The sequence below is a fragment of the Ambystoma mexicanum genome, chromosome 4q (assembly GCF_040938575.1).
Source record: "Ambystoma mexicanum isolate Mex_15411 chromosome 4q, UKY_AmexF1_1, whole genome shotgun sequence".
NCBI classification, from domain to species: Eukaryota; Metazoa; Chordata; class Amphibia; order Caudata; family Ambystomatidae; genus Ambystoma; species Ambystoma mexicanum.
The window spans coordinates 264,473,465-264,501,312 of record NC_090928.1 but is presented as its reverse complement, the minus strand read 5'-3'; the positions used below and the strand labels follow the sequence as shown (position 1 = coordinate 264,501,312).

General features: G+C 50.2%; 1 protein-coding gene across 3 annotated transcripts in view; it reads left to right on the top strand.

Annotated features, from left to right (window-relative positions):
* TMEM87B (transmembrane protein 87B) overlaps positions 1 to 27,848 on the top strand; it is a 919,680-nt gene that overhangs the window by 590,596 nt on the left and 301,236 nt on the right. For all 3 annotated transcript variants that reach the window (XM_069607836.1, XM_069607835.1, XM_069607834.1), the window contains one exon: positions 26,424 to 26,491. In XM_069607836.1, coding sequence (XP_069463937.1) covers positions 26,424 to 26,491 — 68 coding nt within the window. The remainder of the gene's footprint in view (positions 1 to 26,423; positions 26,492 to 27,848) is intronic.

The following is a 27,848-nucleotide window of genomic DNA, read 5'->3' as shown; positions in this document are numbered from 1 at the left end:
GATCCACCACCTCTCCTTCCCTGAGGGTCAGTCAGTGAATGACGGCATACCAGAAGAGTTGTGCAGGGTACAGGATGCCTCACTGGATGATGCGGTGCAAATGGTTAGAGCAGCAGGGAAAGGGGCCCTGCTCGGGAAATGTCATGGGCGCTACTCCGAGAGGCGCCAGGACTGGCCCAGCGCCCTCGGAAGCAGACCCGTCTTCCACTACTCTGGACCCAGCAGACCCCTACAGGGGCCCTTTGGACCGTGTCCTGGCGCCTTTGGCGCCAGGCTCATGAAGAGTTTCAGTCCCGGCGCCATAGGCGCCGGGCTCATATTGATAAACAGTGTAATAATGCTTGGGTGGACTTACCGGAGGCAGACCATGCTGCATATTTACCCAGAACAATCCAGTCTGGTTGAAGTCCCCAGCCATCAGGGCTGGGAGGAACTATTCCCTCCATTCAGGAACTCTTTTCTTACCTGGGTGGAACCGGTGGAAGAACACACACTGGAAGCACTTCTCTGCTATTTAAACCACGCCCGATGGAAAACACGTGCTTCGCGTTATTCTGCAGCAGCAGCAGGACGCTCACCGAGTTGGCTCCTGCATTCCAGGTCCAGAGTCATCTTCAGCTTCCGCGCAGCAACCTGTGGATGAAGAAAGACACAGAACAATACTTACCAGATCCCGGAATCCAGTCACCGGCAAAACCTGCAAAGAATAAACATAAGGTTAGAAAAGTGCAACTCGCTCGCAGCCGCGCCCGCTTACCTGATCCATCCGTGATTGCAACGGAGCTAACCGCGGCCTTCTCTTCGGCAGCTTCTCTGCACTTGAAAGGCAAAGGACATAATTAAAAAGGGGTTCGGGTGAAGGCAGTCGCATTCATCTTAACTTACCAGTTTTTGCACGCGCAGAAGCGGCCGCATCAACCACAGCATCCTGGCACCTGAAAACTAGAAAAAGGACATTATTAGAGGTGCCATTAAAAGCGGCCAACGATCATTATACTTACGTGCATCGGCACGTGCAGTGGCAACGGATATAAAGCCCGCAGCATCCCGGCATCTGAAAACTAGAAAAAGGACATTATTAGAGGTGCCATTAAAAGCGGCCAACGAACATTATACTTACGTGCATCGGTACATGCAGCGGCAACGGAAAACTACGCCCACAGCATCCCGAGGCCTGAAACAAAGGAAAAGGGACATTATTGAGGTGCCCATCTTTTAAAGCCTAAAGACTACAGTATACTTACAGGCATCCGCTCGTGCAGTAACAGCGGCATCGCTCTTCGGCATCCCAGCACCAGTGCCACAACTAAGGCCGCAAAAACTTGAGCCTCAACACTGAACTTAACCAGTGACGTAACTGGAATCCATGCACCCCTGCACCAGACGCAGGATGGAGAGCTCAGCATTTATACGCCTAAGGTGAGAGCTCGCCGAGACAAGTAGAAAGCTAGGCTGTGGGAGAAACTGGCGATTGGTGGGAGAAGGAATCCCATCAAACGGTGATTAACCCTTTTTCTTCCACCTGCAGAAAACTTACCCTGCAAGTCAGACATTCGATAAGAGGAAGCCCAGTCTTGAGTCGTCCGAGCTCTACGCTTCTCCATTGAAGAAACGATAGCAGCCCAGCCGGGATCAGCGCCTCCGTGGGAATCAGGTGAGCGTTACAGAACGCGAAGCCCACCAATAACCTCATACCCAGGCGCTATGGAAACTTCCGACACAGACCAACTGGCCCAGTTATTAGGGGAATTAAGAGCTGAAGTTCATGCTGCCCGCCAGGAAACGAATGCCCTTAGGAGGGAATTGATAATATCAAAAGAACAAACTGATGATCTCGCCAGACAGTTATTACAGACACAGGCGGGGCAAACCCCGCTACCTAATTCAGGAGGGAGCTATATCCCAGCGGCTTCAGCCAATCCTGTTCAAATCAACCTACCCGGAAATGTGCCATTGGCACCGCCTGAACGCTTCTCTGGTGACCCTAAAAGGTTTGCGGTGTTTATAAATCAATGCCGATTGCACTTTCTTTGTAGACCTGCAGCCTTTCCGACTGACCAGACTAAGGTAGCCTTTGTGCTTTTGTATCTTAGCGGCAGTGCCGCTGATTGGTCGATCCCTCTGGTTACACAGGATGACCCGATCCTTTGTGATTTCCCGACCTTCCAGGCAAATATGGAAAGACTTTTTGCAAGGCATTCCCAGGGGCTGGCCCTGGACAACAAACTCCTTTCCCTACGACAGGGCAATCAAGATCTTTTGGCCTACATTGCATCATTCAATAGGCTAATCGTGGAAACCAGATGGCCTGAGGACAAAAGAATCACACTTTTTCACAGGGGTTTGTGTGGCGAACTCAAAGACGTCCTTGCCCAGGTAGTGAATCCTCCTCAGGATTGTTCAGAGTACATTGATTTGGTGGTCCAATTGGATCATAGACTACAAAACAGAAAGGCGGATCGATCCAGGTTTGAAACACGAGTGTTCCCTAAGCCTCAAAGTCACACCAAAGGAGTTGAAGCCGTCGAACCTATGCAAATTGGGGTTGTAAAGGGTCCCCTAACCCAGAAAGAACGCGACAGGAGACGACAAATGCAACTTTGTCTCTATTGTGGAAATTCAGGACATTTTCTTCGAGATTGCCCGGTGAAACCACCTAAGAAGACAGTGGGAGCTTCTGATAAGAGTTCTGAAAAGCCTGAGCCGGGAAACGACCTCGCCCGACAAGTGTAGAGGTCCGCTTGCCGAGCGTAAAAACCAGTTCTTTGACCTCACACTTCATAATGCCAATGGTCCTCGTAAACCCAGAGCAACAGGATCGTTTGCATGCAATTAAGGCATACATTGATAGCGGAGCAGTTGGAAATTATGTGGACCGCGAATTGGCTTCCAGGATGAACTTACCTCTTTGTCCAAAGGTGGTTAAAGACGTCATTACCACGGTGGATGGGACGGAAATTGCCTCCGGACCAGTGACCCATACCACTACTGAAGTGACGATACTAGGCCAAGACGGGCATCAGAAGGTAATTGTGTTCGACGTGATCAAAGCTCCTCAATTCCAAGTAATTCTAGGGATTCCTTGGTTGGAGAGACACAATCCTCAGATTGATTGGCGAGCAAAGACGATAAAGTTCCCAGAGTGCACACCAACTTGTTATCCACGACCCAACATTGGCCTGGCGTCAGTAACGGCTGACGTTCCACAATTACCTCTAGAGTATCGAGAGTTCCAAGATGTTTTTCAAAAGGAACAGGCTAACACCTTGCCACCCCACAGATCATACGATTGTCAGATAGATTTGCTACCAGGTGCAACTCCCCCTTGCAGTAGGATTTAAGCCCTTACCGAGCCTGAGAACCTTCATCTGCGACAGTATTTAGACCAGTACCTGGCCAACGGCTTTATCAGTCCGTCGAAGTCCCCTGCATCCTCGGCTCTGTTCTTCGTACCAAAAAAAGAAGGTGACCTCAGAACCTGTATAGATTATCGTGCTCTGAACCAGATAACAGTAAAAAAACGGTACCCCTTACCTCTGATCCCGGAACTCCTTGACCAGGTAAAAAACGCCTGTATTTATACTAAGCTTGATCTCCGGGGAGCTTATCACTTGGTACGGGTCAAGGAAGGAGATGACTGGAAGACGGCCTTTCGCACTAAGTATAGGCTATTTGAATACCAAGTGATGCCCTTTGGACTATGCAATGCACCGGCCGCCTTCCAATATTTTATGAATGATGTCCTCAGAGAGCTCATTGATGTCTGCGTTGTCGTCTACATAGATGACATTCTTGTGTACTCATCTTCAGAAGCTGACCATCGAAATCATGTTAGGGCGGTCCTTGAAAAACTTCGCCAGCATAAACTTTTTGCCAAGCTCGAAAAATGTGTTTTTCATGTCACTGAGGTCGAATTTTTGGGATTTATTCTGACACCCAAAGGAGTCCACATGGACTCGAGAAAAGTAGACGCTATCCTCAAATGGCCGTCTCCTACTTCCGTGAAAGGCGTTCAAAGCATGCTAGGCTTTGCCAATTTTCACCGTAGATTTATTCCAGAGTTTTCACGAGTGGTACAACCCATCGCCGCCCTCTTAAGAAAAAATAAACGCTTTGAATGGTCCGCAGAAGCAGATCAAGCCTTCCAAGAGCTAAAGGCTAAATTCACCTCGGCGCCAATACTGAAACACCCACGCCCGGACCTCCCTTACATCGTTGAAACCGACGCCTCCAGCTTAGCAATGGGAGCAGTCCTATCACAAAGAGATCCAGAGACTAACCAACTGCATCCTGTGGCATTCTGGTCTCGGAAGTTCTCGGCACCTGAGATCAACTACACCATCACAGACAAAGAGCTTCTAGAGATTAAATCAGCCTTTAAGGCATGGCGGCATTATCTCCTCGGGGCCAGACACACCGTCACAGTGATCACCGATCATCGAAATCTGCATTATCTGAAAACCGCCAAGGCTCAATCCTCCAGACAGCTTCGCTGGGCTCTATTCTTTGCTGAATTTGACTTCGTGATCACTTATCGCCCCGGCAACAAGAACGGCAAAGCGGATCCTCTTTACCGAATTGGAATGGGAGATAACGTTGCCAATTCAGAACCCGTACCAATAATTCCTGAACAAAGGATCGTGGGTCTGATTTCTTCACAATCCATTGAGGATATTGAAGAAAAAACTAAACAACTTGTAACCTCACCAGACTTACTGAACTGGTTACAAAAAGGAAAAGATTTCACCGTAAGCAATGACTTGCCTTATTTCCAAGGACGATTGTTCCTACCACACGCCGATTTACAAAGACAGGTAATCTCCTGCTATCATGATTCATTAATTGAGGGTCACCCTGGCATTGCCAAAACCACAGAAAAGGTGAAGAGACACTTCTGGTGGCCTTTGTGGAGAAAAGACATAAAGGAATTTGTGATGTCCTGCGGTGTGTGCGCTCAAAACAAGGGTCAGAAGAAGAGGCCGGCTGGTCTTCTGCAACCATTAGACATCCCACCGTGTCCCTGGCATACCCTTTCCATGGACTTCATCACAGACGTACCCTCCTGTTCCGGGTACAACACCATTCTTGTTATTGTGGACCTGTTTTCTAAAATGGCCCACTTCATTCCGCTAAAAGGCTTACCTTCAGCATCAGTCCTAGCCAAAGTATTTCTTGAAAACATCGTCCGGCTACACGGCTTCCCGTCAGTACTAATCTCAGATAGGGGGAGCCAGTTTATTTCCCACTTTTCGCGTAGCTGTTGTCGATTAGCTCAAATCGATGTAAGACTTTCGACCAGCCATCATCCCCAGACCGACGGGCAAACCGAGAGAACAAACCAGACTCTCGCGCAATATTTACGATGCATGCTACAACAGTCGGAGAGTAACTGGAAGGACATCCTTTGGATAGCTGAATATGCTTACAACAATTCAGTTCATTCGGGTACCGGGAAGAGTCCCTTCTACATCTTGTATGGGATTCATCCTCGAACCTCCAACCTTGAACCACCTCAAGATCTTGGAACACCCGCCGTGGGTCAATTGCACACCGTTATTACCCAAGCTTTTAAGGAAGCGACTGCACATCTACAACAAGCTAAAGAGAGGTACAAAAAAGGAGCAGATCAACACCGAAGCAATGCCCCTCAATACCAGGTTGGGGATCAAGTCTGGCTGTCCAAACATTTATCGCTTAAAGGGCCTCGCACCTTCAACCCCAAATACCTGGGACCATATCCAATTATGGCCATAATTAATCCAGTGGCCGTTAAATTAGAATTGCCAACCCATATGAGAATGCATCCTGTATTTCACGTATCTCTTTTGAAACCCATGCAACCTGGAACCAGATTGACCAATCCTCCAGAGCCCATTCAAGTGAATGGGGAGCCCGAATTTGAAGTAAAAGACATTTTGGACTCTAAAATCATCAGATCGAAGCTATTCTACCTAATCGACTGGAAAGGCTACGGACCTCAGGAAAGGTCATGGGAACCCTATGACCACCTCCATGCTCCTCGTCTAGTCCAGAAATTTCACCGAACCTTTCCCGATAATCCAAAACCCCCGGGGAGGACAAGTTTGGGAGGGGCCTTGAGGGGGGGGGTGCTGTCATGGGCGCTACTCCCGAGGGGCCAGGACTGGCCCAGCGCCCTCGGAAGCAGACCCGTCTTCCACTACTCCGGACCCAGCAAACCCCTACAGGGGCTCTTTGGACCGTGTCCTGGCGCCTTTGGCGCCAGGCTCATGACGGGTTTCAGTCCCGGCGCCATAGGTTCCGGGCTCATATTGATAAACAGTGTAATAATGCTTGGGTGGACTTACCTGAGGCAGACCATGCTGCATATTTACCCAGAACAATCCAGTCTGGTTGAAGTCCCCAGCCATCAGGGCTGGGAGGAACTATTCCCTCCATTCAGGAACTCTTTTCTTACCTGGGTGGAACCGGTGGAAGAACACACACTGGAAGCACTTCTCTGCTATTTAAACCACGCCCGATGGAAAACATGTGCTTCGCGTTATTCTGCAGCAGCAGCAGGACGCTCACCGAGTTGGCTCCTGCATTCCAGGTCCAGAGTCATCTTCAGCTTCCGCGCAGCAACCTGTGGATGAAGAAAGACACAGAACAATACTTACCAGATCTCGGAATCCAGTCACCGGCAAAACCTGCAAAGAATAAACATAAGGTTAGAAAAGTGCAACTCGCTCGCAGCCGCGCCCGCTTACCTGATCCATCCATGATTGCAACGGAGCTAACCGCGGCCTTCTCTTCGGCAGCTTCTCTGCACTTGAAAGGCAAAGGACATAATTAAAAAGGGGTTCGGGTGAAGGCAGTCGCATTCATCTTAACTTACCAGTTTTTGCATGCGCAGAAGCGGCCGCATCAACCGCAGCATCCCGGCACCTGAAAACTAGAAAAAGGACATTATTAGAGGTGCCATTAAAAGCAGCCAACGATCATTATACTTACGTGCATCGGCACGTGCAGTGGCAACGGATATAAAGCCCGCAGCATCCCGGCACCTGAAAACTAGAAAAAGGACATTATTAGAGGTGCCATTAAAAGCGGCCAACGAACATTATACTTACGTGCATCGGCACGTGCAGCGGCAACGGAAAACTACGCCCACAGCATCCCGAGGCCTGAAACAAAGGAAAAGGGACATTATTGAGGTGCCCATCTTTTAAAGCCTAAAGACTACAGTATACTTACAGGCATCCGCTCGTGCAGTAACGGCGGCATCGCTCTTCGGCATCCCAGCACCAGTGCCACAACTAAGGCCGCAAAAACTTGAGCCTCAACACTGAACTCAACCAGTGACGTAACTGGAATCCACGCACCCCTGCACCAGACGCAGGATGGAGAGCTCAGCATTTATACGCCTAAGGTGAGAGCTCGCCGAGACAAGTAGAAAGCTAGGCTGTGGGAGAAACTGGCGATTGGTGGGAGAAGGAATCCCATCAAACAGTGATTAACCCTTTTTCTTCCACCTGCAGAAAACTTACCCTGCAAGTCAGTCATTCGATAAGAGGAAGCCCAGTCCTGAAAGTCGTCCGAGCTCTACGCTTCTCCATTGAAGAAACGATAGCAGCCCAGCCGGGATCAGCGCCCCCGTGGGAATCAGGTGAGCGTTACAGGAAATCAGACATAGAATCAGCATTTAGACTATTGCCGATCCACAAAGACAGCCACCATTTGCTGGGGTTCAAGGTGGGCAACGACTACTTTTATGACAGATGTCTACCAATGGGCTGCGCCATCTCATGTGCTTATTTTGAGGCATTCAGCACCTTCCTGGAATTTACTGTGAGGCAAAAAACAAGGGAGGGGGGAATTCTGCATTATCTTGATGACTTCCGCTTCATTGGTAGGAAGGGGACTGAGGAATGCAGGGCTCTCATGGAGGAATTTCAGGAGATGATGGGGCACTTAGGGGTGCCAATGGTGCCAGGAAAGACCATGGGCCCAGCCACCACATTAACATTTTTGGGGATTGAGATTGATTCATTGAAAGGCGATTGCAGGCTACCGCAGGACAAAGTGCAGAAACTGCAGGTCATGATACAAGGTCTGTTGGGGAAAGGCAAGGCAACCCTGAGGGAATTACAGTTACTGGCGGGAAACGTCATTTTCGCGGGGAGAGTAATACCATTGGGCAGGGTGTTTGCCAGAAGTGTGGGGCTGAAGACGGTAGGGCTGCAGCACGCCTCTCAGCACGTCCGGTTGGGTGCTGAGGTAAAGGAGGACCTCAGGATGTGGGATACCTTCCTGACAGAGTCCAATGGGGTCGCAATCTGGAGGGAGGACTGGGCAAGTAGTGAGAGGCTCAAACTATTCACTGATTCATCGGGGTCCCTGGGCTTCAGAGCAATCCTGGGTGACAGGTGGTGTGGCAAGGCATGGCCACTTGAGTGGCACAAGAAAGGTGTCACAAAGGACATTACGCTTTTAGAACTGTTCCCCATAATAGTGGCATTTAAGCTGTGGGGGGAATTTTTAGAGAACAGAAAGTTTGCCCTGTGGTCCGACAACTTGGCAGTGGTCCAGATTATCAATACGGGGTCATCAAGCAGCGTGAGGGTGCTGAGGCTACTCGGGAACTCACCAAATGTCTGCTAGCATTAAACATTGAGGTAAGGTCACGGCACATTCCCGGTATTAAAAATACGGCCGCTGATTCTCTGTCTCGTTTACAGTGGGAGAGGTTCCGAGAAAGCTTCCCCGAAGCAAGGAAGGAAATGGCCCCGTTCAAGGAACAATGGTGGGGGATGATTGGGGTGACCTGAGCTCCTTGGTACAGACAGCGCTGGGACCAGGTACAGCAAAGAGGTACAGGGCATGTTGGGAGCGTTTCACGGAATTTCAAAAAGAGGTGCTACCAGAGGGTCAAGGGGAGAACGCAGTGCGGGCCTTTGTGGGCTGGTGCTGGAAGACAGGGAAAACCCGAGCATGGGTGACGTACCACCTGGCGGCCATAGCACATTTTGCCAAGCTTAAAGGGGAAAAGGATCCCACCAAGGAGCATTACATCACACTGGCCATGAGAGGCTGGGCTAAGCAAACGATACTGAAACCCGACGAGAGACGGCTCATTGATATTATAAAACTACATGGGTTAATTAAATGTCTGGGCACAGTGTGAAATGGCAAAGCAGAAAGGGTATTATTCATGGTGGCATTCTTTGGCGCACTCCGGGTCAGCGAGCTGGTGCCAGAGAATAAAAGGGGCAAGGGGAACGGGTTTTTACGGTTGATGGACGTGCAAGTAAGCAGCACCCAGGTTGTCATTTATGTTCGGAGCTCTAAGACCGATCAGAAGGGGAAGGCGGTGGCACTGACACTGCAAGCCATCCAAAAAAGAGTATGCCCGGTGGTAGCAGTGGCCAACTTTCTCCGGCAGCAGCAACCATCAGAGGCGGGGGCACCATGGCTCTTGCACAGGGACGGTTCCGCAGTAAGCCGCTTCCAGTTCAAAAAGGTGATGGAACAAGCCCTGACAAAGATAGGGTTAACGGAGGGCCGGTTTGGGACCCATTCGTTCCGGATAGGGGCCGCCACCTCTGCGGCAGTCGGGGGCTTGGGGGCTGAGGACATCATGAAGTTGGGGAGATGGTCTTCGGGTTGTTTCAAAAGATATATCAGACCAGAAAAAATGTGATTTAAACATGCCGTTCCCTCCAGTTCTCGTTTATCAGCATTGCAAAGAAAGAGGAAACGCATCGTCTGGGTAGTGGGGCACTCATTTGTCTCAAGGGCCAAGACGAGCTGGACTCCACAGCAGGAAGAGCTGACAGCCGGCGAGTTCCGAATTGAGTGGCACGGGGTGCCAATGATGAAATGGGCACAGCTCCAGGGGCTGCTGAGAAAATTGCTGGGTAAACAGCAGAAGCCTGAGGTGCTGGTAATCCACTTGGGCGGGAACGATTTGACCATCCTGGGGAGGGAGGTTTTGTTGAAGGACAATAACGCTCTCTTTACAGGAGATCTCAGCACAGCTGGGCGAAACGGAGATCGTGTGGTCAGAAGTGATTCCCAGGGTGGAATGGAGAGGGGCCGAGAACCACTCAGCAGTCGAAAAATCGAGGAAAAAGCTGAATGGGGCTGTGGCAAAGTTCTGCAGGGGCAGAGGGTTCCATCAAATCAGACATGGCCTAATCAACGGGAAAACCTCCGAATTCTTTCTGAAGGATGTCGTGCACCTATCTGCAATGGGAATGGAACTCTTCTTCTGGAACATATGTACCAAATTGCTAGAGCTGTGAAAAGGAGACAAGAGGAAGGGGAGCCATGGCGGGTGGTAACCCACCTAGTGGCGTGGTGGTGTTTGGGCGACCAAGCACAAATGATAGACTCCGGATGAGCCAGAAGGAAACCGGAATGGGTCTTTGCTTTTCTGGACCAGCGCCTCTTGGGGGCCTTACGGCGGTGGCATCTGGTGGCAATAACTAAGGCTCAGCTTCCCCCAAAAAAGAAACGGGGCTCTCCCCACCCACGGACACCTGCATGGGCAGGATAGGCTCAGGCACAAAGGATGGGGAGAGTTCGGGGCCTACGATGGAAACTATACAAAGGTACAGGGGGAAGCAGGTGAGGTCCTACACGGAGCAAGCGCCACACCTACAGACTGGAGTTTACAAAATGTGTACAATAATTCAGTTGTTATGGAAATAAAACTGCGGCCAAGTTTCCCTTTTGAAATACTGTCTCATGCCAATTCATTGCTTGTGAGGAAACAAGGTGCAGCGAAGGAACGAGCGAAAGAGGGCTAATTGGCAATGAGGGCAAATGGACAAATGCAGGGGTTATGAGGTTGGCCCATGTACAACAAGGTAAAGAATGTACAGCATTGCACAGTGTTGCTTCGCATGGCATTACAAAATTAGTATGCCATGATTTTTTTAAACTCAAGCAACGATAAACGTTGAGCAGTCATTAACTTGCGTTGTTGCAAAAACCGGTGGCTTCGCGCCTAGTGCGGGCATGTTAAACGGTAATTGCAGGCTGAGAGGGCTCACGGATAACAGATTGGGAGCACCACGATGGGAGCAGTTCATTTGAGTCTCGGCTCTTATGACCGGAAAGTCGCTGAAAGAAGGCTTTTAGTGCAGAATTACCGCGGCAGTGAAAGGCACATTGAGAGCATCACACGTGACATGCTCTGTGCAACATCGCCCGAATGGCGGCAGTCATGCATCAGGGGGCAAGCCTGCTAGTATGAGGCTGTGTAAGGTGGTAGGGCACTGGTGACAGGGGTCGGAGAATAACTCCAGCGCAGAGGAAGCAGAAATCTGCTCGGAAGTGGCAGGAAGCAAGAGAACATGTTAAATGGTGAAGGCGGGCATGAGGAGGACTCCCCGGAAGCTGCAGTGGGTGAAGAATAGGGGGTGAAGCGAGTGGTGTGGATCACCTCAGCACTTGTCCATAGCTATGGCAACATTATTGCTCTTTCCATTTGCTACCCTTACCTCCCCCTTTTGGAAAAAGGGCAGATGGAGACATTTTGGGCCTCATTACACAGTAGGCGGTAACCATGGCGCAATTGGCGCCATGGTTACCGCTGGTATTTTACCGTGTTCGCCTTGGTGGATGGCGGAATTACCGCCCTACTCCAAGGTGAGCGGGGGCGGTAATTCCCCATTCACCAAGGCCCTTCCCCATTCCCATTTTTGCCCCCATAAGGCATAATGGGAATGGGGAAGGCGCAAATTACGGTACCGCAAATTGCGGTACCGTAATTAGCACCAAGGTCCCTTTGCGGCACCCTACTTTAACGGCTGGTAAAACCAGCTGTTAAAGTTCGGTCCCGCAAAGGGAACTCGTAGTAAGGCGATAAGGGTTAACGGTCACCGGTAGCATTACCAGTGACCGTTAACCCTTACCGCCTTACGTGTAATGAGGCCCTTTGTCTTTTGTTGGCATAAAAGGCAGCAGGTTTATTATCACAACATTACTAATGTTTATTACTACATGTTTATCATTGCTGCAAAACCAAACTTTGTGAAATTGTTCTCCAGGTGTGGCGACCAGCCGACTGCTCCATCTCCAAAACATTGCTTCCCCCATTTTCCAACCAAGACCACTCTAGGCCAAAGCTCCCCCAAACATTTTCTACTCCCTGCCTGCCCTTGCAAGTGATCCTGAGCTGGAGGAGTGCTGTTTTTGCAGGGGGAGCCAAGTCCTCATCGATACCCCCAGCGCCCTTGCTGCTAGGCCTCAGAGGAGCGCTGATCGCGAGAGGAACGAAGACTCCTCCAGCTTACCCATGGCTCATTTGTAGTATCTACAGTGTCAATGGTCGCTAAAACGCTGCCACGCCACAAATGGGTCCACGCCCATCCTTGGTTCTCCCACCGTCATTGCTCATAACTCCAGCAGCTTTGTGCACAAGTTCCAAAAAAACAGATCCATGCCTGCCGTAGACAAGTGCACTCAGTCCTTCTCGTAGTACTCCAGTGACTTTAGGTTGATCATACCGTGCCTGACTGGCAAACATCTGCCCCTGCAGAACTTGGCCATAGCACCAATTAACTTTCTCCTTGATTTTTCCACAGCCGAATGACATTCAGCTCCCCTCCACTTTTGCCCTGTTATAATCTCAGACCAGATGATCTCAGTATCCCCAAACCGGGAGGTCAATTCCTGCAGGGTGTCCATCATGTTCCTCATTTGTACCCCTCTGCCCAGGTTTGCAAGATCATTTGCACCCAGATGAATGATTAGTACGTCTGGCCTGGAATGTCTACTCAACAGCCTTTGCACGTGCCCCCGCAGCTGCCTCCATCTCATCCCGGGCACCCCATGCCACTAGATCCCAAACTCGCTAGCCGTCATCTTCTCCCTTTCTGTTGTCCTTTTATCCTTGGCCCTTGTCACGAAGGAATGACCCACCACCCAAATGGACCACTTCCTCCTTTGAGTTGCTATTTTTTGAGAGGAGAGGAGAACATGGCATATTAACATCACATTTTGTCCAGCCTTATATACTTCCACCCCCCTATTTTCATAATTCATTCTGGCCTCACAAACAGCCCTGCTGCTGATGTGGGTGCCCCAATTCTGAATTAATGGGTCCCAAAAAAACCTTCTCCTATGCCCATATATTTTAACGCCATACCCATCATGCTCTTGAACTGATACCTGCTGAGGGCCTTCCTGTCCCTGTGCAAAAATAGGTGAACCTGCTCCAGCAGACTGTCTTACTTTTAGGTATGCTGCTAGACCAGCTACTGGACAAACTGGGCTTTCCTTAATGTTGTAGAGTGTGATTGCTCTCCCCTTCCCTTTTTGATCCATCATAGACTTTATTAGGTGTATCTGAGCCTGATCCCCTGTCATCGTAACATCTTCCAGCCTCAAAAACCCTGTACCCCGGCCCTCTTTATTCTCTGGAACTAACTTGCTTACTCTGAAAGCCCCAAAGAAGGCCAAAGTGAATACTGCTGTGTACAGTACCATCTTCCCTTCAATCCGGCCTGTTTTTGTCAGTATTCCTATCAACCTGTGAAGTTTCCGAATGTCTCTGGGGCGCCTGGGATCAGCTGTTTTCTCTGTGCGTTTAGCCCAAACCTTCATAGCCATTGTGACGTAATGCTGCTTAGTGGGATCAGACATCCCTCCCAGTTTGTGGTAGTGAGCCATCACTGCCAAGTGGTAAGCTACCCAGGCTCTGGTTTTCTGAGTCTGGCAGCCTCACCCGATAAAGGCACGCACTGGGGATCCCTCCCCTTCCCCCCCCGATGCTCAGCCTGGAATTCATCCTTGAAAGTCAAGAATCGCTCCCAACACACTTTGTATCGCCTTCCTGTGGCTGGCACCAATGCTGTGTCAGTGCACTAAGTTTCCCAATCATGTCCCACCATTGGCCCTTAAATGGGGTATCCTCTTGTTTGCCTCTGGTCTGTTCTTCTGAAACCTTCCCCACTGTAAACCAGAGAGAGAATAAGCTGCTACGTTTCTTACCCCTAGTATGTGTCTTGCTCTTACTTCAGAGTTTAACTTGAGTAAGCTTGTTGTCAGCTCCCTGAGCAACCTCCGTAGCCTTGACATCCCTTGGTTTATAATCTGTACCACTGCTAGGATTTCTAACCATAGAATCGCCCTTTTATTGGCCAATGACTCCTCTCATAGCCTGATTGCCACTATGATGGGAAATAATTCCAGCAGTGTGATGTCTTAGGTTACGCCCTCCTCACGCCATGCTGCTGGCCAAGCGTGCCCGCACCACTCATTCCCCAGTATTCCACCAAACCCGTGGACGCCTGATGCGTCTGTAAAAAGCCTCAAATGTTTACTACTTGCCCACTGCTCCCGCCATAATAGGACCCCATTGAACTTATCCAGGAAACTATCCCACATCTTCGGGTCTTTTTACTTCAGCACCCAGACGCACATGTTGGGATGCATGCTGCAGCCCCACTTTCTTTAGCTCAATGCTCCTGGCGAACATCCTGCCTGCTGTGATCACCCTACCAGCCAAATAATGTGTCCCTGCCAATGATTGTAGCTCCCTCAATGTGGCCTTGCTCCTGCCCCTCAAATCCTTAATAGCGTCCTTTAGGTTCTTCACTTTTTCCCTTGGATGCCTTGTTACCCCTTCCTCCGAATCGATCTCAATTCCCAAGAATGTTAGCTTTCCGAGTGGACCCACTGTCTTCCCTTTCTCTAGAGGAACCCCCATTTCATGCGTCAATGCCTTAAACCTGTCTATTAGCGAGCCACATTCGTCTGCTCCTTTCCTACCGACGAACAAGAAATCATCCAAGTAATGCATCACTTTCCCATCCCGGCAGTCTGCTTTAGCGCGTATTCCAAAAACGTGCTGCATTTTAAAAAAGTAAGCACACAAAATTGAGCAACCCATAGGTAAGCATTTGTCATAATAATACAAGCCATTGACCTTGAAGCCCAGAAAGTTATAGCTTCCCTCGTTGATTGGTAGTAACCTGAAGGCTAGTTCAATGTCTGCTTTCCCCATTAGTGCCCCTCTCCCCATGGCCCTCACCGGTTCAACTGCATTCTCGAAGGAGGCGTAATTCACCCTACAGTGCTCCTCTGCTATGCCATTGTTTACCGATTGTCCCTCTGGGAAGGATAGGTGCTGGATGAGACAAAACTGCCCTGCTTCTTTCTTGGGCACCAAACCCAAGGGCGATACCTTAAAGTTCTTGAAAGGAGGGGTAGTGAAAGAACCGGCCACCCTACCTAGACTAACTTCTTTTCTGTATCACTACCTCTGTCATTTTTAGCACTGACTTCAAGTTGTCCGCCTCCATGCTCCCTACTGGCCCGGTGTAAGGGATTACAACCCCCCCCCCCTAAAACCCTTCCAAATTAGTTTTGCATCTGCGCTGTTATGGTAAGAGTTTAGGAATGGCATCATTTTTGAAAGGTGTATTGGTGTAGGCAGTGGGGTGTCAATTTTGCTTTGCATTCTCTTTTGGCTTTGTGCTAGCCCTCTTTTTTTCTCCCATCGCATGATGTCATGCTATGACTCCCCAAACATTTGGTGCATGCATGCTTGAATTTACAGATTTTGCCAAAGGGGCAATAGCCTTGCTCAAATTTCCAGCATGTCGCTTGCTCCCCCTGCTGATAGATGGGTCTACTATTCCAGGAGGAGTGACCGTGAATGGATCCCCTCTTCCTGTTCCCTTATGCCCATTTCTCTTTAGTAAGGCCTCTCACCCTGTGCTGTTTCCCCCACTTCTTTTGCTGATATCTTCTTTTCAATGTAACCAGTCCCATCTACTTCATCCAATGACATAGCTGGCCAAGTCTGCATCTTTAAACGGAAGCCCCTGTCATATTTCAACCATGCCGTTCCACCAGAAGTTAAGTAAACGGTAGGAATGTATTGCTCATAGGTAAATAATGCCCCTGCATCCCCAGGGAATTTCTCTACCGTAATGGATGCCAACATTCTGAAAGCTGCTAACCGGTTGTGAATATTCTCCTCCTTCTTAACCTTCTCTCTATCCTTCTTTTTCCTAACCTTTTCTGAAATCTGGAGCATGTCAAGCCCCATTGGCTCTATATCAAGACGGGTGAAAATATATTTGCCATATCCTCTTTGAATGCTTTTGGGATATGCCACACTAATGCATTCCCCGTAGCTCGCACTGGTGTGAAAACTGGCATTCCTCTCCCATAATTGGTACCACTCCCGGACACCTCTACTTGTAACTGGATGCTGGACGCCACTGAGGTCACCTGCTGTGGGTATATGACCACCCATTATGGTGGTTCCCTAGGCACGCTACCTGCTTGGCCACTCGCCACCCCGTCTGGGTATCCCCTTGCTGGTGAACCACTTCCGCATTCCTCCCCACTTGGTTAAAAGCATTAACATTCCCACACAGCATTTGCCCATTCACCCCATTGCCACATGCTTGCAAACACTGCATCACTATACCGTTCACTTGCTCCAAGGATGCAGGTCCCTCTGGTGCCATCTCCACTGTGGTGGCCACATGCGTGTTGGGTCCACTGCTACTAGTCCTTGCAACCTCCGCAGGAAGAGCCGCCGGATTGGCAACAGGCCCCTGTTTCTTCCATCTGCCTTTTTCTACTACAGTCGTTTTCCCCACTTCTTTTTCTCTTGGCTGCCTCCATCTGCTGCCTAATCGCCTTTGATTTTGCCGTCGGTGTCCTTCTTTTGGCCCCCGGTTCCTCTTCTCCCATGTCGATTAGTTCCTGTATGGCCTTCTCCTCAGTGTAAGTAGGAAACAAAAGACTGTGACCCCTCCCTGGAAGGTCCTGGCGCTCCTCCTTCCAACTCTGTTGCTGTCATGATGCCTACCTCTAAGGAGCCAGGCCGTGCCCAGCAACCCCAGAGGCAGATATCATTTTCCCCAGGGAAGTCTCAGCGGGCCCAAGTCGGGGCCCTTTGGACTCAGTCCTGGCGCCCTAGGCGCCAGGCTCATAGCGGACCCCAGTCCTGGCGCCTTAGGCGCCAGGCTCATAGAAGAGGATATGTGTTTAAGTGCTTGGGTGCACACTTACCTGATGCAGACCTTGCTGCTTCATCCAGGCCCTCTTGAGGCCTGAATGGGACTACTTAACCTGTAGGACTACTTCACCACCCGGGTGTGGTCGGGGAAGGATACATACCTGATTGGTGGAAGGATACATACCAGGAACTTCTTCCAAGGCTATTTAAACCCCACCCGAACAGCCACACATGCTTCGCGTTGTTCTGCACCTAGCAGCTGGACGCTCACCGTGTCAGCTCCTGCATCCTGACTTCAGCCACGCCTGCCAGCACCCTGGAACACCTGCAAGGGGAGAAAGGAAGAGAATAGGAGAAGAAAAGCCCTTACCTGCTAAATCTGCATTCCGGAGTCATTTCTCCAACGGCCCTGAAAAGGAAGACATCATTTTAAAGGCATTTCATTTCAATCGCTGCAGCGCTGCATTTTACTCACCATCTTCAGCAGCGATCTTCCGGATTCAGCTACGCCCCGGCGCCTAGAGGAAAAAAGACAAGAACAAAGGTGAGAGGGAGAAAAGGAATAAGGAAAGCTCAGTTTCCTTTTAAGTCTTACCTGTTGGATTATTCCCACTGCATTTCGGGTCCTGCCACTTCCTGGCATCTCCGGACCCCGGCCCCTATGGGGAAAAAAGACAAAGACATTGAATGAGCGAATGCAAAGACATTACCTGAGCGCTCATCCAGAACTGTTTCACTTCGGGTCGGCGCCATATCTCCGGCACTCCGAACCCCGGCCCCTAAGGGGAAAAAGACATAAGCATTAGCGCTTGCTGCAATTAGACAACGAACATTATTATTAAGCTTGAACTTTTGAACAGAACTTTTACAGCGCCTTACCTGAACAGTCAAGCTTACCTGAACTCCCATCAATCCTCAATCCAGTGAAGTAACTGGGTTTCAACGCGCCCCTGCATCAGAAGCAGGATGGAGAGCTCATCCTTCCAAACCCTAAGGTGAGGCTTCACGGGGAATCGTGGAGGAGGTGTCGTGGAGGGTTGGAAGGGAGTGGGAGGCTTGAGCATTGTTCCACAGTTGGTAATACTCCCTTTTCACGCACAGGAGGGTATCCAACGAGCCAGGGAAGCCAGAATAGAGGGGCCCTTCCTGTCCATCTTCAGAGTTCTGCGCCTTCGACGCCGCGCCTCCGTGGGAACCAGGTGAGCGTTACAGTTGCCACTTTCTGCAGCCAGTTGACCCCGTGCCTGGTTGCAGCCATTTTAGCCATCTGTAAAAACTGCTCCAGGTCACTTTCAGCACTGCCTGTGCTCGATGTGCCAGGCCCTTTCACCTCCATCCTGAAGAGGCCTTGTGTAATTTGTAGAATACCCCAGCCAATGGACTTCCTCCAACTTCTTCCTTTGTTATGATGGTAATTCTTGTCCCTATGCTTTTACAGTTCACCGCCGCAGCCCGAGCGTGGATACCTTTGTCCTTGTTTTGTAACTGCCCGCACCGGCCATCTTCTTGCGGTGGCCTTGTATGAGGTACAAGTTGTTCATGCATTCCGTTGCTTGTAAAGCCCCTTTCTGAATTAGAGCTGTCTAGCTGGTATCTCCCTTGACGGCAGCCCAACCGGCACACACGTTGCCATGGGAGCAGCTGTATTTTTAACTCGCCGCCACGGCCCGTTTAGGCTTCGAACTCCCATAAGGTTTTGAAAAGGTCAATTAATTCACTGTCACGGTCCGTTTGCTCTTTAATTGGTGGGTTGAGGAGTGTGTGGCCCCTGCTGCACGCTGCTTCTATCATGTGCGCAATGGTGCTGGGCTGCGAGGGACGGGAGGTCAGCTGATCTCACCCCCCCTCGCCCTTACTCACTGCGCTGTACCTCTTGGTGATACTCCTCCTTGGCTGGCTCCCAACTGCTCCCCTCGAGCTGATCACCTTTCTGTGGCGGCCTTAGGCACACGCACCGCCTTCTGGAGTGAGTTGCTGCTGATCTACGGTGCCTTGCCTTTCTTCACTAAACACTAATCGCCGACCGCAAGACCGATTCCTGGGATGACCTTGATCTTAGCGGCGGCCTCCTCGCACACGCACCTCCTGCACAGCACCAGGACTCGTTCCTCCAGAGGAAAACAGCTCCCGGACAAACAGCTTCTGGACTTGTTCCTCCAGCCTTGTTGGGGCAAAGATGGTGCTGCCAGCAGTCTGAGTCGCTCTTACGCCCCAGGACACGCCCCCTTCCTTTGTTGCCCTTTCGCTGGCTTAGCCTCTTGTTTAGCAGGCTTCCCGCCCCCTTTCACTCTACCCGGGCTCCACCCCCAGTTTTCGCAGGCTTTCTCCCCACCCCTCCCCCTAATCTGGGGAGAGGAAGGAGGACGCTGCCAGGTCATCTGGGCATCTCCTTAAGGGTTTCCCCCATCACCTCCAGAGATGCCGGAAGGCACGGCGAGCCACGGGCACAACAGGAGTGTGACCATGCAGTATAGCAACAGATAGTGAGGAGCAGTGGAGCATCTTACCTGTAATAGAGTTGATTATCATGCAAATCTAATGAATGATCAGTAGCAGGCAAGGTGACATGAATCCACAGTGGCATGTCAGGGGGCACTATAAATCGTGCTGCAGTATTTAAATTAGTTCAGATTCATGTTTAAGGCATGGAAAGGCTGTAATAAGGACTCCGCAGAGGCCATATACCGTAGCATGTCACGCGTGATCAGAACTTACATGTGATAGTTGCATGTAAGGAGAATTTTCTTGGGTATTGGCTCTTTTGTAGATTGACATATAAAACAATCGCAAGGAAGTGATATAGAGTGAGGTTGATATCCCCTTCGAGCAAGAGATTCTGAAGAGTCTACCTGTCCTCTTGTATGGAACAGAGATGTAAACGCAAGATTCACATCCTCTGGGGGTGTGGCCTAGAGCACCGACGATGCGGATGCTCCTTTGATGGCCTGCGCGGTGAGCCTGCTATAACGCATGCTTCCACGGGATTTGGCACCCCTTCCTGGGGCTTAATGGTCATCTGAGCGTGGGAAGGTCTGGAGCTTATGTTGGCGTGGGAGCGAGGGGCTGGAGCCCCGGGAAGACGCAGACTGAGCGAACTGAATCCTGAAGGCCCGCCGCCGAGGCAACCCAAGATGGCGGGCGGGACCACCGAGATCTGCAGCAGCAGCGTATGGAGCTCCGACAGCAAGGCTTAACAAGGTAGCTTTGCCTGGTGTGCCTAGCCTGGGCTGCACGGTCACTCCTGCTCCCGAAACCAACGCAGGCACGAAGGAAGATCTCGCCAGAGCTTGCCGCCGCTGTGGCCCCTTCCTCCCGCTTGCATACGCTAAGGCGAAGCGCTGCAGCTCTCAGCTCTGGGGCACCGTGGCGGTGGACTGCGCCACCAACTGGACTGTACACCCCCAGGGTTCCTGGGGGTGTGGGACCTGTCTGACCTCTTCTGCTTGCCCGAACGCGCCACAGATGGGCTCAGGGCCCTTGGGGGGGCTTGGGGGGGGTTACGGGGGCTGGGACAGCCCGGGCCTCGTCCGAGGGCTGCCACCAATCACTTGCGGCGTAATGTCGCCGCCAGCCTCACTGGCCTCCGCGGCTCTATCTCGGCCCAGGGGCTGCACCATGAAGCTGAAGTAACTGGGGGCCCTCTGGGGTCCACAGACTCTCTCGGCTGCATAGAGAACCATTTTGATATGCAGGCAGCTGGATCAGCTGCCTGAATAGAGTAGCTGGTCTCCCCCCAGAGCTCACATCCATTCCTGGGGCACCCCGGTCCATACAACAGCCTCCTCCCTTTGTGATTCGGCGGCCTGGTGCTCCTTGTCAATAGCAACTGGATCAGGTGGGGAGGATCGCCAGCAGCAGGAGCAGTCATCTAAAGGAAATGTTTTCCCTCCTGCGACCAACAGCTACTCACCTCAAGGCTTACCCCTGTTTCCTGGGGCGCCCCAGCCCATGCAACGGCCCCCTCTCCTTATGCCCGGTAGCCTGGCGAGCCTTGCCCACAGCAGCTGAACCTGGTGGTGGGGGTCCTCCTCTCATTCCCCCCCCTGTCCACAGCCTTGGGATCCTGCTTCTGAAGCCCAACTGACATCATCAGCATACATTAGGGCTCCTCAGCCCCAGCAAATTTGAGCACTGCAAAAACGTCCTGGCCCACGCTGTCTTCACCTTCCTTCCCCTCGAAGGTCACTGATCTCTCCCTCCCACTATTCTGGCCCCACCATGGCCAAACAATCTAAAACCACTAAAAACCTGGACATTGCCACACTGTTACTCACTGCCGACAAGGGTAAGAAGCTCGATACACCTAAACTCGCGCTCAAAAGACCCCGGAGGACAGAGGGTCCCTGGCTACTAAGGAGGACATTCAAGCTTTTATGGCAGATATCAAATCGGAATTTAGATCATGTATGACTGAGCTCGCCACAAAGCTGGAACGGATCGATCAGAGGGTCACAGTGGCAGAACAATGACTAGGGAAGGTGGAGGACCGATCTCGGGACCATGCTGCCGCCCTGGGGGAGGTTCAAGACGCAATCCAGACCCTACGGGATAAATGCGAGATCCTCAAATTTAAACAGGAGGACCTCGAGAACAGGGCTCGGCGCAATAATGTTCGGATTCGGGGAATTCCCTCCCCTGTCTTGGACAAAGATCTGGCTGAATATTTGGGGGACTTCTTCCAATCTCTTCTCCCGCAACTGGACAACCCCCAACTGTTATTGGACTGCACCCATAGGCTGCGCCCACGACGAGGGGTAGAATCAGAATCTCCCCTGGTGCCATAACAAGAGTACACTTTTACACCACGAGTGCTGAGGAATGGAAGGAAAAGATGACCCATGGTGGTTGTGTAGGAATTGGGGGAACGCTGGACTCTCGGATGCTGCGGAGCGGGGATGAGCTAGCGTGCCTCCGTGCCGCCTCTGACCTCATTGGGTAGGGCCCAGCACCTTTCCCCTCTTCCTCTCGATCAACCCACCTCTCTGATGGGGCTTTGCCATTCTCAAAGCTAACAGTTGTTAACATTGACAGTGGGCTCCCCGCGGCCCATGCCTTTTTCCAAGGTACACACCATCTAGGAGTCCTTGGGATAGAACCCAATTTTGGTTGCTCGCCCCGGCCATGTTGGCTGAGGGCTCTGTTCTGGCCCAGTTGGCCAAGGGGGGTGCCATACCCAAAACTACGGCCCCCCCACCGTTTAAAGTTCCGGCCTCCCGTTGGTGGTCCGGATTAAATTCCCAAAGCCAGGGTGTCCTACAGCTGTGAACCTTTTCAAGGATTGATCTCTTCCTGATGTCTCCTCAACTATTAACCTATCTCAACGGGGTATCTATCGGAACAAGGTCCCCATCCGATCACAGACCGATAACCCTGGAGCTCCGAGCATGTCTTCCGCCTCCCAAACCACTGCGAAGATGGGCCTTATACGACACCATACTCAACGAAATGCTGCTGAGAGACTCAATTGCTACAACGATTCAGAACTTTTTTAGGGAAAACCCAAGCGCAGACACCTCCCCAGCAAATACCTGGGACGCCATGAAGGCTGTGGTCCGCAGGGAACTGATAGCACAAAGGAGCGGCATACCATAGAAGTAGACATACCCGCCTGGCCCTTGAGACGGACCTACAGGAAGCCGAAAGAATACATAAATTAAAAGGCTGGACAACAAAGACCCAACGGGCCGTCCACACCGCCCGAAAAACTAGAAGCTCACTACGCCGAACACACAGCACATCTCATGGCTAAAGCCAGACAGTTTTACTACGCTAAGAACAACAAAGCAAATAAACTGCTGGTGGCTAAATTAGCCAAGGCAAGAAGGAGCACCACAATTCTAGGTCTGCGAGACCAACGGGGCGTAATTCAATATGGCGAGCAAGAAAAGCAGCGGCTAGCGGCAACTCGCCTGGCTCAGGTAATGACCGCACTCCCACGAGACCAAAGAGAACAAATGGAATACTTGCAGGAGGCAAGGATTCCCCAGCTGAAGACCTTAGTCCGAGACAACCTGGATGGTTTAATTACAAGTGAGGTTGAAGACACCATAAAATCCCTTAAACCTCAAGCTTCTTGCCCCGATGGATTCTCCACCAGATTTTATAAGACTTTTCGGCCCCAATTAACCGCCCTATCGTGGATCTCTTTGACTCTTTCCGAGAGTCGGGTACTGTGACCCCCTCCATGCAGGAGTCAATCACCATTCTCTTAACTAAACCAGGGAGAGACCCAAAAGACCCAGCCTCTTATAGTCCAATTGCCCTATTAAACATTGACGCCAACATCTATTCCAAGATCCTTGCTAACCGCCTATCTCCTATTCTGCCCGACATAATTCACCCCGAATAAACTGGCTTCATTAAAAACAGATCCACAGGGTATAATATTCGTAAAGCTTTAAATTTGGTAGATCTTGCCTCTCAAGACTCTCGGAAACTGGTATTGGTGGCCCTAGATGCCACCAAGGCGTTTGATAGAGTAGACTGGACCTTTATGCGCCACACGCTTGAGGCATTTCACTTTGGACCGGCTTTTCAGAGGATGATCCTGGCCAACTACCAGTCCCCGAAAACTCTCCTTAGAATTAATGGCTCGCTCTCTGCCCCAATCCCCCTGACCTGCGGAACTAGGCAGGCATGCCCACTATCCCCGTTACTCTTCGCGCTCGTCATGGAACCCTTTGCCCGAAAAAAATCAGATTGAATGGTAACATTAAAGGATTCCTGGTTGGCTCCTCCCAACACAAAATAGCCCTCTATGCGGATGATGTCCTGCTCACCATTTTTTCAGAAGCTGATTCCTCGTTAAGGCATGCCCTCACAGAAATAGATAATTATGGGAGGGTCACAGGGTTCTCCATCAACTTTGATAAATCAGTGGCCATGGGAATCGGCCTTAACCCAGGTGAACGTGAGTCCCTGGCCCCGGTATGTCCCGTCCAATGGGAGGAGAGGGCTATTTCCTATCTAGGAGTCCAGGTCCCAGCACATCCGAGGGAAGTTTATCTTGTAAACTCCCCCCTCGCTTTTCAAAGAGCTGGAATCAGTCCTGAAGAGATGGGCTCCACTGGAAATTTTGCTAATGGGGCATATCACTGCATGCAAAATGAACCTTCTCCCCAGATATCTGTATGCCTGCACCTCCTTACCCGTCAAGATTCCACCACCCGCACTCCAGGGCCTTCAGAGGACTATGCTTCGATTCATCTGGAGGGGCAGAAGAAGCAGGATTCCCCTAAAAATGATGCTAGGTAACCCTCGGCTGGGAGGTCTGGGAGTCCCTGACCTACAGAGCTACCAGGTGGCGGCACAGCTAGCGCCCACCCACGCTTGGCTCATGTCCTCGGGCCATCCTAGATGGGTTGAACTAGAGCAATGCCGCCTGCCCCTCCCCCTACGCTTTTTTCCATGCATTCCCCCTTGCTATGACAACATTGGAACACTTTATTAGCATCCAAGAAGCATACTCTTTGTCTGGGACGGGGCCCTAAAGCCCACGGGGATACTTGGGGGTCTTGGGCCGTTCTCCCTAGTTTTCCATAACCCAGCATTTTCACCTGGAGCCTGCCCCCGAAATTTCAGGAACTGGATTGCAGGGGGCCTTGAGACCCTGGACCAGCTTTTTGTGGGGGCCTCCCCCGCACCTTTCAACAATGTAAAGAAACTTTTCGGCTGGAGGAAACGGACAGGTTTTCCTACGCCCAACTCTGCCACTGGTGCTCGCATCCACAAACCCTTCAGGCAGCAACCCGCACTCCCTCTTCTCTTGAACTGACCCTAAAAGATCTGCCGGGCCGGGGTAGGATTTCCACTTTGTACAGGCGCTTCCCAAGAGACTTTCTTACCTCCAAAACACTATACATGTCGCAGTGGGAGGCTGATCTAGGGCACCCCTTAGAAGACCAATCCTGGGTGGACATTTGGACCCGGACACACTCATCGTCCTCTTGCCTCACCAACAGGGAGTGCGCATACAAACTCCTACTGCGCTGGTACTAATCCCCCCCCCCCCCACTTCGGCTGCATCATATGAACCGGACGCTAGACCCCGCCTGCTGGATACCCTGCAGTCAATCGGGGTCCTTCTTCCACATGTGGTGGGTATGCCCAAAAGTGGAACTATTCTGGAAACAATGCTTAGCCACCATTGAAAGCATCACTCAGGTCACTATCCCACTCAAACCTGAGCCTGTTCTCCTAGGTACCCGGTCCCAGGGAGCTACCCGAGATCTGGGAAAACGGCCAAATTACTGACCCAATGTCTTCTGGCAGCCAGGGCCAGACTACTACACTGCTTCCAAAACACCTGGGCGCCATTCTTGGACTTCGACAGAGAGTTCCCATTCCTGACCTTTAAACCCCAGGGAACTAGAAGGGTCTTGGGCACCGAGGGGGCCCCCCGGTGGGCAGTAGGGGCCGAGATGGAGGCGGAGGCAGCGTTCTGCTGAGATTTGGATTTGGTGGGGCAATCTGGGACGGCGGGGAGATTCCTCAATGTTGAATAATGCGCACTGTCAAATTCTATTCTGTTGTCACCCTGCTTTGGTTTAAAATAAACTTGGTTATAAAAAAAAAAGATTCCCATCCTCGGGACTGGGTAACAGCCCATAGAACAAGCTATTTTAGATTTTCTTTCTCAGTAGAGGATATGTCGCATTTTTTGATTATTTTTAAAAATGTGAAGGGCTGTAACTTTGTCCAGTTCTTCTTACGGTACAAGCCTTACTTGACCCAGTTTTAAAGTGTATCTCTTTTGTCCTGCCTGTACTTGGATCGGTTGTTTGGAGCTTTGTACTTTATTTTGTTTTTCATCTACTAATATTTCTTCTAATTGCTGGTTAATCGTGAGTTACCAACTTAACAGCAATTCAACAAGTGTTCATAACATGCATTATTTTATCTAGGACATTTCTACAGATGACTCCCTCCCAATTTAGTCCCTGTTGGGCAACTTTAAATTTGGAACCAAATCTGAGGTAGTTAGTAAGGGTATATCCTCAAGGTTCAGGTGGACACTGCATCCACATCTCATGCCCTCTTGCATTTTTATTTGCTGATACTGACATTTTAGATCTTCCACATGACTGCAGATTCTAAGCTTGATGGTAATTTGGGACATTATAGATGGACATAACATTTAAAATAAGTAACTTCCTATTTCATTCATTGCCTTCAAGAGCTTCCATTACTATATGCGTTTCCTACCTTTGTTCAATTCTGTTACGCTTTGTGATCTGCAATGCAGCATTAAAACATTTGTGGAGCTTTTCAACCTGTTCTATATCTGGAGGAGCTTACAGAGATAATTTCTCTTAAGGATATTGTTCAACTGAGAAAAAAATAACTCTATTGTTTTCCCATATTGCTTTGTACGTAAGTGCACTGATTCATTTATTGCTGTTTTGACATTATTTTCTCTTCCAAAAGATGTAGATCACTTCGCTTACTTAACCATTTTCCCTTTCCTGTTTAGGCAAAAGAAACTGACCTTCTGGCTGGCATACCCCTGGCTTTGCTCGATTCTGGAATGTCCTGGTGGATATCCTTTTTCGGTTTACCACATCTCTGACTGTAGAATAAACTTGTGTTGACTTATGTCTTGATCGTTCACTAAATATATCATACTCTGCAGCATAGTTGAACATGTTATGTTGGACAACATTTATACATTTCTATGTTTGCCATTTTGACTTCCACTTGTTAACTGTCTTTGCTTCTGTCACACCTGGGTATCGGTCTTATATTGTTTATCAATGTTGTAGGTGAGAATTCTCTCTTGGCTCTTCTATGAGACCTTACCTGATGCCTGGGTGTCTGGTTTTGTGGTAATTGGTTACGAACACATCAGTAACAAAGCCCTAAATCGAGAGATCCTTAAGTTATCTCATTGGCATAGACAACTTCAGATTGAATAGAATAGACAAGACATAGCTTTAAGGTATTTCAAACAAGTTGCAATGCATTTCACTCCCCTTTCTGCTACCCTTTGTAGACCACTCCCATTTTCACATGGTCACTCTCTCACCTCCCCAGTCATCCAAATGTATACATGATCAACAGTGCGCAAGACAATGCAGGGGATTGAAGGTGGTTGGCTGGAGGGGGCTGACTGCGAACCTCCTTCCCCTTAGTATTATGGGTTTTGGGAGGCTTTGAACCTCTTAATTGGAAAGATGGTGGTCCCCTTAATATACCATATCCAATAAAACCTATCCAATTTCTCTTTTCTTGTTATGCAAGGGGTGCTCTGAGAGCAGCCTCAAGCCTCAACCTATCTCTAATATTGAATTTCTTTCAATTTGCAAACACCATATCTTAAACAGATACTGTGCCTACATGGGCCGCCTGGGTCTTTTGCCACCAAGAGGACATCAGCTGTTGGGCAAACCATGGCATTAGTCAGGCTTTGGCCAGAATTCTTGTTCATTTCCCTTAGGTCCGCCTCAGTTTTTCTAATGGGGAGGCAGATGCAAGTTGCGAGTTGTTAATGACTCTGGTTCTTTCTTGCTCTGTGAATTGAAGACGAACTGAGGGATGCATACCCATATTTGCTTGTATTCCAAATCAAATAAATAGGATGCTACCAGAGCCATTCATTTCTTTAAAACCGTTACTAACAATATTACACCATGGATGATGCATTGAACTGGTAGCATTCTCCCAGAAATTAGAAATGTTTGTTCCTTTGTTCCTGTAAATCTGGAGGTGAACAGGCAATAAAAGACCGGCACAGCAGGCTGGCGGCATGGCTCAATTCGAACAAGGCCTCTGCCGCAAGCTTCTAACAGTGTTGTGCGTCGCCAATTACCGGCCTGCCCGAAGAGCGGTCTCCCTCTGGGAAGAGGCCAAAGTCCTTTGATGTCGCCCCATCCATGGGGGTCCAAGATAAGGCCAAGAA